The sequence below is a fragment of the Motacilla alba genome, chromosome 6 (assembly GCF_015832195.1).
Source record: "Motacilla alba alba isolate MOTALB_02 chromosome 6, Motacilla_alba_V1.0_pri, whole genome shotgun sequence".
Classification (NCBI taxonomy): domain Eukaryota; kingdom Metazoa; phylum Chordata; class Aves; order Passeriformes; family Motacillidae; genus Motacilla; species Motacilla alba.
Genome location: NC_052021.1, coordinates 36170818 through 36186824, shown reverse-complemented (window position 1 = coordinate 36186824; position 16007 = coordinate 36170818). Strand labels below are relative to the sequence as shown.

General features: G+C 57.3%; 1 protein-coding gene across 1 annotated transcript; it reads right to left on the bottom strand.

The window, feature by feature from the left end:
• Window positions 1-869: 869 nt before the first annotated feature.
• Window positions 870-9311, bottom strand: LOC119702782 (BCL2/adenovirus E1B 19 kDa protein-interacting protein 3-like). The gene is made up of 6 exons (XM_038141380.1): window positions 9180-9311; window positions 6791-6968; window positions 5098-5182; window positions 2530-2636; window positions 2296-2445; window positions 870-1692 (listed from the first exon to the last, which is right to left on the bottom strand). The coding sequence occupies exons 1-6, from the start codon at window positions 9214-9216 to the stop codon at window positions 1641-1643; spliced, it is 609 nt and encodes a 202-aa protein (XP_037997308.1). The 5' UTR covers window positions 9217-9311; the 3' UTR covers window positions 870-1640.
• Between the last annotated feature and the right edge of the window lie 6696 nt (window positions 9312-16007).

The window sequence follows — 16007 nt, the reverse complement described above, 5'->3', positions numbered from 1 at the left end:
GCTTTTGACCGTTGTCATGGCATTTTTATCCTTCTAGCTAACCAGGTTTCAGTGTCAGGTTGGTAAAGCTGCTGCTAGCGGAGCCGCCCCAGCCAGTGAAAGGTGCTCGCCGTGGGGAGGGGTGGAACTGGATGGGGCGGAGCTGGGGGGCTTCCAGCTGCCTCCCACCCCAACCCTGCGGGGCTGTTCGTGCCCCAGGGCTCTGGACAGGCCCGCGGCAGCAGCTGAGGAGCTGCGGCGCCCCTGCAGGCCCCAGCAGCGGGGAGCGGGTGAGCAGGAACGCCGCGCTGTGCCCCGCAGCCTCAGGGCGTCCCCTCTGGGGGGAAGGAGCCGGGGGACAATGGCAGTGACCAAGGGACACCGTGTTTAACCCCTTCCCGTCAGCCAGAGCCCGGCCGCTGCTCGGCAGGGAGCTGCTGCTCTGTCGCACGGGAAAGGGAAGCGGCAGCGGAGCAGGCGGGGGCTCTTGGCTCCAGCCTCGGGAGAGGTTTGCATTGGAGAGTAGGAAAATTCCTTCCTGGAAAGAGCTGCCCAGCCCTGGCACAGCTGCCCGGGGCCGCCATCCCTGGGGGCGTTTCACAGCCCTGCGGAGGTGGCACCTGGGGACACGGGGCAGGGCTGGGAAGGGTGGCACCCCGTGGGCTCACAGGGCTTTTCCAGCCTCAGCAAGTCCATGTTTGCAGCCGCTCGGGAGCAGCGCGCCCCGCGCTGCAGTGAGGGCAGGGCGCCCAGGGCCTGCTGAGGGCTGAAGGATGCTGTTTCCATGGAAACGGCTCAATTCCATGTCAGGAAGCGACCGGTGGGAAGGGGCAGGCAGAGGCCAAGAGCCTCATCAGCCCCCGGAGAAAAAGGAATGAGGAAACACTGAGTTCACCAGGAACCTTTTTATTTAAATATATAAAACATGGTATTTTGGCAAACATTCATCTTCTCATTAAATAAGGTAAAATCACGGGAGGGAAAGGCATTGCATCAGTAAAAACCAAGGAGAAGCCACCCTGTGGTTCATGTGCGGATTGATGTGGGACAGGAAAAGCCTGTAAGCGACAGACCCTGCAGTAACTGCTGCGGTTAAATAAATGTCCTGGCACAAGCAGCTTTTAGTAGGCACTAAATCCAAACCCTGCCTCTGAACTGGGACAAACTGACGGAGTTTTACCCACGTGCTCACCTCTGTGTCTCGACACCTTCACCTCCCACCCGTGAACCAAGCAACACCTACCAGAGGGAAAGCTGCCGGGGCAGGAGAGCCCCTGGCAACTCCCGGATCGTCTGAAAGGCCACCGCAGCCTGGGCTCATCCCTGCCTGCCTCGGGGGCTGCAGGAGCAGCGCCAGCCTTCCCACCGCGGGCACGGCCCAGCACAGGGGCTGCTGAAAGCTGGGGCTGACTAAACACGGAGCTGCTCTAACGCTCACTACTGCACTACAAAGCACTACGGGACGTTGCAGCGTCGGCCACGCGCTCGCGGGGCTGATCCAGCGGGGATTGATCCAGAAGGCTCTATGTGACACGGGAGCTCCGGCGTCTCCCTTCCCGTGTTCAGACTAAACTAGAACAGGACACGGACAGGACACACGCGCGGCGCCGCGACCGGCTCCCCTCCTGGGCTCCTCCTGCGCTCCGGCCCCGCCGCCGCCGCTAGAAGGTGCTGCTGGAAGCCGTGGTGGTCAGGCGCCTCCCGATGTAAATCCTGCGGGCAGGGGCAGAGCACTCGCTCAGCCAGGCTGCTCCGGGGCTGGAACGCCCTCCCTGCCAGGCCAGCGCCGCTGGAGTTGCCGGCGGGAGCAGCGCTGCCAGCGGAGCTGGAACAGAACTGATCCGGAGCCCAGCCCCAGGAGCTGCCCCAGCTGCAGGGCCCAGCACCTGCCCCCACGCTCCTCTGGAAAGGAAACGCCCCCCATCCCTCCCAGGAATTAAAAACATCTACTGGGTAATTTAAAATAATATTAAATATTTTTAAATCTATGTCAGTGGAATTTTAAAATCTATTCAATATTAGCTTTTTGCTTTGCTGATCTCCTAGTTGTGAGATTAAGAGTCTCATCTCCAGTGGAGCCGAGTGCTGTGTCACTACAGTTCCAGTGCACAGAATTCCTCATTTCCCTGCCTCTTAATTGTTCTGAGAAATTCCCAACCAGGGAGAAAATCAGAAAACTTCAACCATCCAGCAATACCACAGGCAGGAAGCACTTCCTGAATAACCATCTTGGACAAAGAGGGAACTGGGAATCAGAATCAGGCCTCAAAGAAAGCAGGTAAAAAAATCTCCTCTTTTTTCTCAATTGAACCTTACCCCAGTCCAATGGCCAGCAGGTGAGAGAGCAGCAGGGATGGGAGGAACACCTTCAGGAATTCCGCAGAGAATATCCCCCCTTTCTTCATGACGCTGGTGTTCCTCATGCTGAGCGTGGCTGTGCGCCGGGGGTGCTTGAAGAGGAATTCCCTGTGTTTGGGGAAGGAAGGTGAGGGGTGCTGAGGCAGGAGCAGGAGCTGCAGGAGCTCTCCCAGCAGCCGTGGCAGCACTCACTTGGGCGGGATGTTCTCGGGCCGGCTGGACCAGTCCCAGATCCAATCCGCGTTCCTCCGCAGCAGCCGCTCCACCTCCCTCCTCCTCTCCAGGAAATCCTCCTCAGACTGCAAGCAGAGCCACAGCACTGAGCACCGAGCAGGGCAGCTGCAGCTGCACAGCCCTGGCTGCAGCCGGGACCCCTGCCCGGGACCCCTGCCCGGGACCACAGCCTGGGACCCCTGCCCGGGACCCCTGCCCGGGACCCCTGCCTGGGACCCCTGCCCGGGATCACTGCCTGAGACCCCTGCCCGAGCCAGCACTGACATCCACCTTCCCATGCCCCTTCTGGGAAGTGTTCACATCCCAGACCAAGAGCAGGGAGAACCATCCTCAGAGTGGGGTGCGAATGGCAAAGACCATATCCCATACCCCATATCCCATACCCCACACCCCATACCCTATTATCCCATACCCCACACCCTATTATCCCATACCCCACACCCCATTATCCCATGTGTGCCCGAGACAAGACTGCCCTGGCAGTGAAATCCCAGAGCCCAGCGCTTAATCCTCATGCACAGACCTGAAATATCCTCAGCTCCCCGACCTGTTCCAGTGGGCACAGGCATTCCTGCCCTATCCCAGCCCTGATGGACACTGGCACAGGCACTCCTGCCCTATCCCAGATCCCAGCCCTGTTCCACTGGCACAGGCACTCCTGCCCTATCCCAGTTCCCAGCCCTGATGGACACTGGCACAGGCACTCCTGCCCTATCCCAATTCCCAGCCCTGATGGACACTGGCACAGGCACTCCTGCCCTATCCCAGTTCCCAGCCCTGATGGACACTGGCACAGGCACTCCTGCCCTATCCCAGATCCCCACCCTGATGGACACTGGCACAGGCACTCCTGCCCTATCCCAGATCCCAGCCCTGATGGACACTGGCACAGGCACTCCTGCCCTATCCCAGATCCCAGCCCTGATGGACACTGGCACAGGCACTCCTGCCCTCTCCCAGCCCTGTTCCACTGGCACAGGCACTCCTGCCCTATCCCAGATTCCCAGCCCTGATGGACACTGGCACAGGCACTCCTGCCCTATCCCAGTTCCCAGCCCTGATGGACACTGGCACAGGCACTCCTGCCCTATCCCAGATCCCCACCCTGATGGACACTGGCACAGGCACTCCTGCCCTATCCCAGATCCCAGCCCTGATGGACACTGGCACAGGCACTCCTGCCCTCTCCCAGCCCTGATGGACACTGGCACAGGCACTCCTGCCCTATCCCAATTCCCAGCCCTGATGGACACTGGCACAGGCACTCCTGCCCTATCCCAGATCCCCACCCTGATGGACACTGGCACAGGCACTCCTGCCCTATCCCAGATCCCCACCCTGATGGACACTGGCACAGGCACTCCTGGCCCTGCTCAGAGCTGGCAGGTGTCACTGGCAGTCCTTGTCCAGCTCCTGGCAGGGCCAGCTGCAGTCCCTGGGCCCTGCTGGGGGCCAGGTGAGCCTGGCAGGTGTGTGCTCACAGAACAAGCTCCCCCAGCCCCAGCTCTGGTGCAGTTACAGCACAAACGCTGAGTCAGGGCAGAGCTCCTGGCTCAGCTCGGCTCCATTCCACACAGCCCAGGCCTTGGGATAAAAATAGATCCTGCTCCCAGAATTCCAGCAGCTCTTGATGCACACACACACAGGATGGAAATAAAACTGTCCAGGCAGCTGAAATTCTGTCGGCTTTCTAACTTGGGGTTATTTGTTCTCAGAGTCTAAATCATGATCTTTAAACAGCTGAAGGGTGTTTCTGACAATATAAAATAATAATTTCCAGTAATAATTAACTTGCTGTACCACATTTAGCTAACCTAAAGCGGGGTCCTCGGAGTCTGGCAGGAGTTGTAGAAATGATGCAGAAAAATTCACTTCCTTGAAATACTTCCTTCCTCAAAATGTTTTGTGAGTCATTTTTTTAATATGAAAAGCTAATTTATTACATTGAAGACTTCAGATTTCAGCCTGTCATCCTGCAATAAGCCCTGCATTGATTAGACATGGTCAATGTACATCCTTTCCCCCACGCTTGTTGCAAATGTGTTTATTCATTTTCCCTGCAAGGTAAACAAACCTACAAAGTGAAATCAGACAGAACAGGGAGTTTTCCAAAGCAGCACATATTCAGGTGTGGTATTAATGTTAAAATACCTGGAATCAGAGCTATGGCGGGGCTTGGAAATTGTGTATTTTTGTCTGCCCTATTTAGGTGGCTCTAGAAATTCTTGCTGCTGTCAAAATATCTTTTAAAATTCCTGCTGAATTGGTGGAGGTGCACTGGTGGGGGATGTAGGAAATGCACCCTGTCAGCAGCCAAAGGGAGAGGGCAAATCCTTCTGAAAAATCTCAGTCACAGATTGGAAAGACCAAACCAAAACATCCCCAGGTGTCAGGAACAAACACAGCCAGGCTGGATCTGCAGGGTTGCCGTGAGTTGTGGAAGCCTCTGCCTCAGCAGCTCCTGCTGCTCCTGCCCAAAGCACAGAGCCAGAGCTGCCCTGTCCCCCAGCCAGGTGAGGCTCTTACCTGGAAGCTGTTCTTCTCCCCACTGCTGTGGCTCTCTATCTCCAGAGCTCTGTGGCTGTCCTGGGGGGTCTGGGAGCGAGGAGGGCTGCAGCAGGACAGAAGCACCAGGAAAGGAGGAGGTGAGGCGTTCCGTGACACCCTGGAAGCTGGGAATTGTGCCCAGGAGTGCCCCAACCGTGTCCCCAGTGCTGCCACAGCCCAGCCACCAGAGGCACCGCTCTGCCCCCCAGCCCTCTGCCCACACTGCTGGGGGAGCCCTGGCACTCACACAGACACAACGGGCAGCACGTGAGGAGTGCCAGCCGGGCTTGGTTTGACCCCCAGCCCTCTGCCCACGCTGCTGGGGGAGCCCTGGCACTCGCACAGACACAACGGGCAGCACACGAGGAGGGCCAGCGGGGCTTGGTTTGAATCCCCCCCAGCCAGGCCAGGCAGGTCCTGCTGCGGAGTCCGAGTCCTGCAGTTTGGGCTTTCCCAAACACAGCTTAGGCTGGAGACCTCCCAGCCCACCAAAATCCAGCACACGCATTAGTGGCACTGCCTGAGCAGCTGCCCCTGGGCTGGGCTGCTGTGTGACACTGTGTGACACTCCTGGACATCTGCTGTGGCTCCTGAGCACACGTGTGTTCATGTGGGAGCACACACACCCCTAGGCACACGCGTGTTCATGTGGGAGCACACACACCCCTAGGCACTCGTGTGTTCATGTGGGAGCACACACACCCCTAGGCACACGCGTGTTCATGTGGGAGCACACACGAAACACACACCCCTAGGCACTCGTGTGTTCATGTGGGAGCACACACACCCCTAGGCACACGTGTGTTCATGTGGGAACACACACACCCCTAGGCACACGCGTGTTCATGTGGGAGCACACACACCCCTAGGCACTCGTGTGTTCATGTGGGAGCACACACACCCCTAGGCACTCGTGTGTTCATGTGGGAGCACACACACCCCTAGGCACTCGTGTGTTCATGTGGGAGCACACACACCCCTAGGCACTTGTGTGTTCATGTGGGAGCACACACACCCCTAGCCACTCGTGTGTTCATGTGGGAGCACACACACCCCTAGGCACTTGTGTGTTCATGTGGGAGCACACACACCCCTAGGCACTCGTGTGTTCATGTGGGAGCACACACACCCCTAGGCACTTGTGTGTTCATGTGGGAGCACACACACCCCTAGGCACTCGTGTGTTCATGTGGGAGCACACACACCCCTAGGCACTCGTGTGTTCATGTGGGAGCACACACACCCCTAGGCACTCGTGTGTTCATGTGGGAGCACACACACCCCTAGGCACTCGTGTGTTCATGTGGGAGCACACACACCCCTAGGCACTCGTGTGTTCATGTGGGAGCACACACACCCCTAGGCACTCGTGTGTTCATGTGGGAGCACACACACCCCTAGGCACTCGTGTGTTCATGTGGGAGCACACACACCCCTAGGCACTCGTGTGTTCATGTGGGAGCACACACACCCCTAGGCACTCGTGTGTTCATGTGGGAGCACACACACCCCTAGGCACACGCGTGTTCATGTGGGAGCACACACACCCCTAGCCACTCGTGTGTTCATACGAACAGGCGTGTGCGTGTGAATTCACGCGTGCGGCACTGCTGTCTCTGCCTCGGGGACACCCCTGGGACCCCGCGGTGACCGTGGCAGAGCCCCCGCTCACCTGTCACAGTGGGAGCTCTCCCTGGAGCTGCTCCTGCCCGACTCGTGCTGGGCGTCCAGCAGGATCTTCTCCATGTCCCCGTTGTGGATGGACAGCGAGGCTGGCACCTGCTCCTGGCTGCCCGTGGACACGGAGCTGCTGCTGCCATTGCTGCTGAAGTGCAGCTCCACCCAGGACCCTGCGGGCAGAGGGCACAGCTGAGCCGCAGGGGCACGGCCAGCCCTGCTCCCAGCTCTCACAGCACGGAGTGCCAAGGGCAGGCAGCCGGGCTGGGAAGGCTCACGGGGCTGGGAGGCAGCTGCTAGCAGTACGTTGTGTTTCTCTCCGCACGTACAGATCTTTTATTCTGGGATATGTTAAATTTTTATTGTTCAACATAGGTGGCAGTCACAGTAATCTCAAGGACTTTTGCTGCCAAAGCTCAGCCGTTAGTTTGCTGAAATTATTTTGGGCTCCAGAGCGCAGGGCCTGCTCAGTGCAGCCTTTCCTCAGTGCCATTTGCAGGTGCTGCTGTTAAGCAACTGCGGGTGTGAGGCAAGGGCTGTCATGGGTTGCTGCTAGCAGTATATTTAACACGGTCACATGGGCTTTGTTTTCCTAAGGGAGGGAATAACAACTCCTGGGCAGGGACAGCTCGCTGCAGGGCCCGGAGCTGCTCCCTCCCTAAGGAATCCTGCAATGCTTTGGGTGGGAGGGACCCCAAATCCCCCCCAGTGCCACCCCTGCCATGGCAGGGACACCTCCCACTGTCCCAGCTGCTCCAGCCCCAGTGTCCAGCCTGGCCTGGGGCACTGCCAGGGATCCAGGGGCAGCCCCAGCTGCTCTGGGCACCCTGTGCCAGGGCTGCCCACCCTGCCAGGGAACAATTCCCAATTCCCAATCTCCCATCCAGCCCTGCCCTCTGGCACTGGGATGTCCTGTCCCTCCAGCCCCCAGGAATGAGCTCAGGGAACAGAAAACACCCGAGTTCCACAGGTGCCAGAGGAACCCAGCGTGGAACAGACGTGGCCCAGCCCCAGCAGCGCGCAGGGAGCAGAGCAGCGGGGACAGGAGCGGGAGGGCAGCGGGGATCCCCTGGATTCTGGGCAAGGATGCCCAGGGAATGAGCAGGGAAAGCAGACACGCGGCCCGTGGGGCTGGGGCTGCTCAGGGCACACAGGCACAGCACACGCAGCTGGAGCTGCAGAGTCCCTGCCCAGCCCTCCAGCAGCACAGGGATGCAGGCTGAGCGTGGAGCAGGAACCTCAAACCAGCAAAGCCAGCCCAGATATCTGGGCTGGGAGGAGACCGAGGGCTCCAAAATCAACCGGGAACAGCACAAAGCCAAACTGCCTCGTGTGCATCAGCAACACGAGCATCTCCCTTCTGAAAACACAGACCTCCCTCTGGACAGCCACAGTACCACAAAACCTGCTGCTTACAAACATTCCAGGCCACCGAGTCTGGAAGAGACACTTTCCTTCCAAAGCCCTCTTCCTTCCCAGCTGGTTTGTTGTTGTTTGGGTTTGTTTGGGAATTTTCCCCTCCACGTGACAGTGCCTGGTATGTGGCAGGGAGTGTGTTCAGAGCCAGACAAACCCTTCCCTACCCTTTCCCCTGAAATCCAGGGAAGCTCAAGTTCTTACCAAAGAACCATCACAACCGCTAGAGCTCAAATTGTCTGCTGAAATCTTACTGGGTACAGCGCTGGGAATGCAGGATAAAGCAGGGGGAGGACTGCGATTGCAGGAGCAAGGGGACAGAAGATGTGGTTTACAATTCTCCCTGCCTTTCCCTTTCCCTTTCAGACACTCCTCAGAGCAGGGCTGTGCTGGAGCACACGGAGCAGGCTGTGATATCACCATCTAAAGATAAAAGCAGCTGTGTTTTTATCAAGCTGGAAACACAAACAGACCGAAGCCCAGGAGAGGCGATGCAGCCCGGCCAGACGAGTCCCGGGGATGGCCTCGGGACAGAGGGGTCTGTCACGATATCCCAGCCCAGGACACATGTGCGAGCACAGGCCAGCACTGCAAAGCACCGGAGCAGCGCTGGGAACCTTCATTTTCTTAAGATACAGCTTTCAAAGCTGGGAATTAAGAAGCAGAATTCCACAGAGCGATGAGAACGGCCCCTGAAATCGCGACAAGCCCCGTGCCAGCCGCGCTGTGTGTGGCTGCGCGGGGATTTTTCCCTTCCCCGGCCAATCCGGTGCTACCCAACACCCGATCCCCGCCACTGGCCCGAGCCCTGCCCACAGGCACATCCACCGAGCCCGCTCCCTGGGACAGGGGCGACGGGCACGCACTGCGGCGCGCACAGCTGCCACCGCAATCCCCCACTATCGCGACCCAGAAGGGCCCCGCGCGGGTCCGTCCCCGGCCCCCGGCGCCGCTCGCCGCGGCCTTACCCTGCAGGTTCTCCTCCTGAGGGCTCTGTCGCGACATGGCTGGCGGGCGGCCGGGCACGCACTGACCGCGCGCCGCCCGCCCCAGCGCCGCCTCAGCGCCGCCCGTGACGTCAGCGCCGCGCCGCCCGCCCATTGGCCAGCGCCGTGGGGCGGGGCGGGGAGGGGCGGGGCGCGCGCTCCCTCAGCGCACCGCGGGCCGCCATGATGGGCGGGAGGGAGCGGGGCCGGGCGGGCGACGGGAGAGCGGGGACGGCTCCCGCAGGATGTCCCTCAGGACATCATCCCGCAGGATATCATCCCTCAGGATATCATCCCGCAGAACATCATCCCTCTGAATATCATCCTGCAGGACATCATTCCTCTGAATATCATCCCTCAGAACACCATCCCTCTGAATATCATCCCTCAGAACATCATCCCGCAGAACATCATCCCTCAGTATATAATCTCTCAGAACATCATCCCTCAGAACATCATCCCGCAGAACATCATCCCTCACAACATCATCCCTCTGAACACCATCCCTCAGAACATCGTCCCGCAGAACATCGTCCCTCAGAACATCATCCCTCAGTATATAATCTCTCAGAACATCATCCCGCAGGACGTCATCCCTCAGAACATCGTCCCTCACAACATCGTCCTTCACAACTTTGTCACTCAGAACATCATCCCTCAGGACATCATCCCTCAGAACATAATCCCTCAGAATATCATCCCTCACAACATCATCCCTCAGAACATCATCCCTCAGAATATCATCCCTCAGAACACCATCCCTCAGAACATCATCCCTCAGAACATCGTCCCACAGAACATCATCCCTCACAACATCATCCCTCAGTATATAATCTCTCAGAACATCATCCCTCAGAACATCATCCCTCAGAACATCGTCCCGCAGAACATCATCCCTCTGAACACCATCCTGCAGAACATCATCCCTCAGAACATCCCTCACAACATCATCCCTCAGAACATCCCTCACAACATCATCCCTCAGGATATCATCCCGCAGGACATCATCCTGCAGGATATCGTCCCTCCGAACATCATCCCTCACATTATCCCTCAGAACATCATCCCTCAGAACATAATCCCTCGGGACACCATCCCTCAGAACACCCCTCATGACTCCCGCTCTCTGGCCGCTGAGCGCTCTGCTCGGCCTGCCCGCCCGCGGGCCTCCCTCAGGGCGCTTCAGTCACACGGGACAGGCGTACACGAGGGATTTCAAAGGATCCACGGGGGATTTCAAATTATACACGGGGGGGTTTCAAAGGATGCACGAGGGATTTCAAAGGATCCAGGGGGGGTTTCAAATTATACACGGGGGGTTTCAAAGGATACACGGGGGATTTCAAAGGATGCACGGGGGGTTTCAAAGGATCCAGGGGGGGTTTCAAATTATACACGGGGGGTTTCAAAGGATGCACGGGGGGTTTCAAAGGATACACGGGGGGTTTCAAAGGATGCACGGGGGGTTTCAAAGGATCCACGGGATGTTTTCAAAGGATCCACGGGGGGTTTCAAAGGATACACGGAGAGATTTCACAGCAGACATGGAGGGGGTTTCACAGCAGACACATCCGCCTGCAAAATCACAGCTTGCGGCCGCTAAGCCAGCCCCGACAGCGAATGATGCGTGGCCTTAAAATAGGTAACAATCACAGAATGGTTGGGTTGGAAGGGACCCACAAGCATCATCGAGTCCGACTCTTAGCCCTCCACAGAACAGCCCTAAGAAAATTAAAAAATAATTAATAAATAAATAATAGATAATAAATAAATCTTCTCCTTTTGGTCTTTAATTGACGCTATGCCATCAGGGCTCTTGACAGCGGGAACCACTTAACTCGTGTTGTTATTTGAAAGCAGATACTGATTTACTGCTGGGACTTTGTAAAGACAAATGCATAAAACCTGATTTTACTGATTTATTAACTCAATTAAAGCATGCAGGCTTTTTCACCTTGTCTGGAATTGTTTTCACCTGTGCCTTTCTGCAGCCGAGTCACAAAGCCCAAGTGAAACACATGGGTAAATTTCTGTGAGTTATTGTGAGTGAGGAATATCGCTTATAACCCTCCCAGAAGGATGGGGCCGGGGTGTCAGGGGTGTGGGCATGACACTGTACAGCCGATGGAGAAACAGGGCCACGGAACCAGTTCTGCTGTAGCAGGGAAGAGCTGTCCGTGGCAGGAGCAAACGCCGGGTTCGGCCCGGTACCGAGCAGCGGCTTTAACTGGGTACCGAGCAGCAGCTTTAACCGGGTGCCCAGCAGGGGTTTGACCGGGCACCGAGCAGCGGGTTTAACTGGGCACCGAGCAGGGCTTTAAACGGGTACCGAGCAGCGGGTTTGACCAGGCACCGAGCAGCGGGATTAACCGGGCACCGAGCAGCGGGTTTGACCAGGCACCGAGCAGCAGTTTTAACCGGGCACCGAGCAGCGGGTTTGACCGGGCACCGAGCAGTGGGATTAACCGGGCACCGAGCAGCGGGTTTGGCCAGGTAACACGGAGCGGTTCCCGGTGCCTGCACTCGGTGCCGCTCTCTGCTCCTCCCGCAGCGCTCTGCTGCTCCCTGCTGCCGGCAGCCTGCCTGCCGGGGCACGGGGCTCGGCAGCCGCTCCTCGGGGCCCATGGCTGGCTCTGGCTCCTGCACCTGCTCCTCTCCTGCAGCCTGGATCAGGGGCATGGCCGGTTCTGCCTCTGGGACCTGCTCCTCTCCTGCAGCCTGGAACAGTGGCATGGCCGGTTCTGCCTCTGGGACCTGCTCCTCTCCTGCAGCCAGCACTGTCTTGGCTGTGGGGAAGGGGGGCACAGCGCTGTGGGCACCCTGCAAGGGCTCCCTGCCTCAGGAGGGACGTGGGGATCATGGAATCACAGAACCGCAGAAGGGTTTGGGTTGGAAGGGACCTTAACTCCCCCCAGAGCCACCCCTGCCATGGCAGGGACACCTCCCATTGTCCCAGGTGCTCCAGCCCCAGTGTCCAGCCTGGCCTGGGGCACTGCCAGGGATCCAGGGGCAGCCCCAGCTGCTCTTTCATCGGTCATTGGGTGAATGCTTTTATTTTCATGTATAATTTGATGGCAGAAACTTTTGGGTTATTGGCAGAAACACACTGTGCTGTCATCAGGAAAAATTGTGAATTTCCCTGTTGTTGGATGAAGTCTTTGAAAGGTTATCGATTTGTTGCACTGCGATCCTCTGCACAACTGGGACTCGCTCTAATCTTATTTACTTGCACATCACAGAGCAGTCATGTATTAATTAATTCCCTTTGAGCCAGAAACAGTGACCATCTCCTCCACAGAATAACAAAGGCGATGATTTGGGTACGGAGTCATGCTTGCTGCTCAGACAGCTTCAACTTTGTGTTTGTTTTCAGCCTCTGGGTTGGGCCTGGCATGGGGGACAGGTATTTCAGGCATTGCACAGAAGTTGTTTGTAATCCCAAACCCGTGATAAACTTGCATTAGTTTAGACATTGCTAATGTTAGCCGACATTTCTTTGGTTTCTTACTAATAAAAATCAAAGTAATGCATCCCCTTCCTAGCAGTACAATGTGAGACAGTGGGAATCTCAGGACTGATTTGGGAAAATGTGCCTGCAACTCCCTGCCAGGAGGGGACAGCCGGGGGGTCGGGCTCTGCTCCACGGAACAGGGACAGGAGCAGAGGGAGCTGCCCCAGGCTGGGCCAGGGCAGCTCAGGGTGGGCACAGCAGGAATTTCCCCATGGAAAGGGGGCTCAGGCCTTGGCACTGCCCAGGGAGGGTTGGAGTGCCCAGCCCTGCAGGTGTCCCCTGGAGGTGGCACTCAGGGCTGGGGACAGGCTGGGCATGGGCACAGCTGGGGCTCCAGGGCTGGGAGGGCTTTCCCAACCCAAATGATTCAGTGACTGTCGCTCTCCTGTGCAAACCCCGCTGAAACCTGAGCCCTCCCTGTCTGCATCCCACCGAGGGTTGGTCATTAACCTCCCTGGCTGCCTCTGGAAATGGAGCCGTGCGTGTGTTTCGTGCTGAGCATTTCTTGGAATCAGGTTCATCATTAACCACCCAGCTGCTCTGGTGTCATTTCCGTGCCGCTGCTGCTCACCAGGCTGTGATGGGGGACAGTGCAAGGTGTCCCTGCCCACGGCGGGTGGAACACAGTGAGCCTTGCAGCCCAAGCCCTTGTGAGATTTGCTGATTCTCTGATTTTATTCCATTGGGAGAGTTAATAAAAAGCCTGTGTGGTGTGGATTGGTCCTGCCTGACCTGAGCTCGGTGTCACAGGGAGCTCAGAACCTGTGCTGGCACAGCTGGACAAGGCACAAACCAGGGCTTAAACCAAACCAATGCTGCTGGTTTGCTTTCCAGTCCCCCAATGAAAGAAACTGTGACCGCTTCCAGTGCGAATCAGAAAAGCAGAGCATGAAAATTCCTTCAGCTCTTCTTTACTTACTACCTTCAGGTTTTTAAAGTCCATTCCCATTTTCGTACAGCTCTGCCCATGGAAGTTGCCAGAGGAATGCTTCTCCTGAGCACTTGCCAGCTGAAAAACAAACCCCATTCTTTGAGTGATGCAAACCACTGCTGGGCTCTTGTGTGGGTCACTTACAACCCTGCCTGCGACGTGACTTGTTTTGCTTACGAACTCCCACAGAGTGTTGCAATTCAGCTCTAAAAATAGATGCCAGTTTTATTTGTCCCAGAGCTGTTGTTGTCACAGCTCTCAGAGCCACAGCCAGTCCTGTTGTCTCCAAGTGCCACTACATGTCCCTTTGGCAAAGGATAATTGAACCACTGAGCGGGGAAGGCAGGGGGAACGCGGCGTTGGGATCCACAAAAACAGGATCCACAAAACGCGGCGTTGGAATCCACAAAAACGTTTCTAAGGAATCTGGTTAGCAGTCACGTGTTTCTTGTCCTGCACAGCTGGGAGCTTCGGATGGAGGGAAAATGAAGATTTTCAGTGCAAAGTTCCAGATACTTAGCTGTTGTTTAACGGGGAAAACCCCAGACCCTGCTTTCTAAAACTGAAACTGTGCTCCAGGGTAGGTTTCTGCTTCCCAGCCCTGCACTCAGATTGCTCTGTCATTCCTGTCAGCAGTTCATGGACATACACTGGGAACAGTTCCAGTCTTCTTCCCAGTCTTCGCTATTTCTCATGTCAGGAAAACACGAAATCAAACAAATATGCCCTATATCCTATTTGCTTGTAGAGAACTTTGTGTGGGGCTGTTAGAAGTATCTTGGACCCAAATGCATTTTCTTTATGCATATTTGTGATTAGTTTCTGATGTAAAGGGAATTTTAGTGGGCAGGTGAGTATTGACAATGGGTATTTCCTCAGGTATGAGGAGCAGTGGGTTACAGCACACTGGGGGTTACAGACCTGCTTTATATCCATGTGTTTTAGCCCTCAGGTCAAACCTTACAGGGCCCTGCATCAACACCTGCCTTTTCCACCCTCCCAGCACTGCCAGGTCACGGCAGAGCACGCTGGCACCTGGGAATGCCATTCCTGTAAGAGATACACCTCAATGTCTGCCCTGCACTTCCACAGAGGTGGGCTTGCATGGAACACGGGCCCCAGGGAGGGAGTCCAGAGGAGCCCCTCAGCCCTGGAGCCAGGCTGGCACACCTGGGGGCTCACCTGGAGAGGAGCAGCTCCAGGGAGAGCTCAGAGCCTGCCAGGGCCTGGAGGGGCTCCAGGAGAGCTGCAGAGGGGCTGGGGACAAGGATGGAGGGACAGCACACAGGGAATGGCTGCCAGTGCCAGAGGGCAGGGCTGGATGGGAGATTGGGAATTGGGAATTGCTCCCTGGCAGGGTGGGCAGCCCTGGCACAGGGTGCCCAGAGCAGCTGGGGCTGCCCCTGGATCCCTGGCAGTGCCCCAGGCCAGGCTGGACACTGGGGCTGGAGCACCTGGGACAGTGGGAGGTGTCCCTGCCATGGCAGGGGTGGCACTGGGGGGGATTTGGGGTCCCTTCCAACCCAGAAGAGCCTGTGATTCCATGATCCTATAAATTGATCCCATCTCTATTGCTAGGAGCAAGTGCAAAGCCCAGTAGCTGTTTTTAAATCCAAGTATCCCTCAATCCCCCCCTGTCCCTTCCAGCCAGGCAGCCCTGCTGGAGGAGCAGCTCCGTGCGGGTTCCAGCTGTGCTGGATGCAGAGTTTGGCTTCCTCGGGGAGCTGGAAATGCCCATCCTCTGGAACAGCATCCTCGGCTGCCTGGGAAGGGACGGGGATGGAATGGAACGGAGGGATGGGAGGGCTCTGGAGCAGGAGCAGTGCTGATCTCGGGAACTGAGGGATGGATGGGAGGGCTCTGGAGCAGGAGCAGAGCTGATCTCGGGAATTGAGGGATGGATGGGAGGGCTCTGGAGCAGGAGCAGTGCTGATCTCGGGAATTGAGGGATGGATGGGAGGGCTCTGGAGCAGGAGCAGTGCTGATCTCGGGAACTGAGGGATGGATGGGAGGGCTCTGGAGCAGGAGCAGTGCTGATCTCGGGAATTGAGGGATGGATGGGAGGGCTCTGGAGCAGGAGCAGTGCTGATCTCGGGAAGGCAGGGATGGATGGGAGGGCTCTGGAGCAGGAGCAGAGCTGATCTCGGGAAGGCAGGGATGGATGGGAGGGCTCTGGAGCAGGAGCAGTGCTGATCTCGGGAAGGCAGGGATGGATGGGAGGGCTCTGGAGCAGGAGCAGAGCTGATCTCGGGAAGGCAGGGATGGATGGGAGGGCTCTGGAGCAGGAGCAGTGCTGATCTCGGGAAGGCAGGGATGGATGGGAGGGCTCTGGAGCAGGAGCAGTGCTGATCTCGGGAAGGCAGGGATG

Excerpts from the sequence above, each read along its gene's own strand:
- LOC119702782 (XM_038141380.1), bottom strand. The coding sequence starts at position 9,216 with ATGTCGCGACAGAGCCCTCAGGAGGAGAACCTGCAGG. Across the intron at positions 5,183-6,790 it reads GAGAGCTCCCACTGTGACAG|CCCTCCTCGCTCCCAGACCC; the intron begins GTGAGCGGGGGC and ends GTCCTGCTGCAG. Across the intron at positions 2,637-5,097 it reads GGGAGAAGAACAGCTTCCAG|TCTGAGGAGGATTTCCTGGA; the intron begins GTAAGAGCCTCA and ends CTCTGCTTGCAG.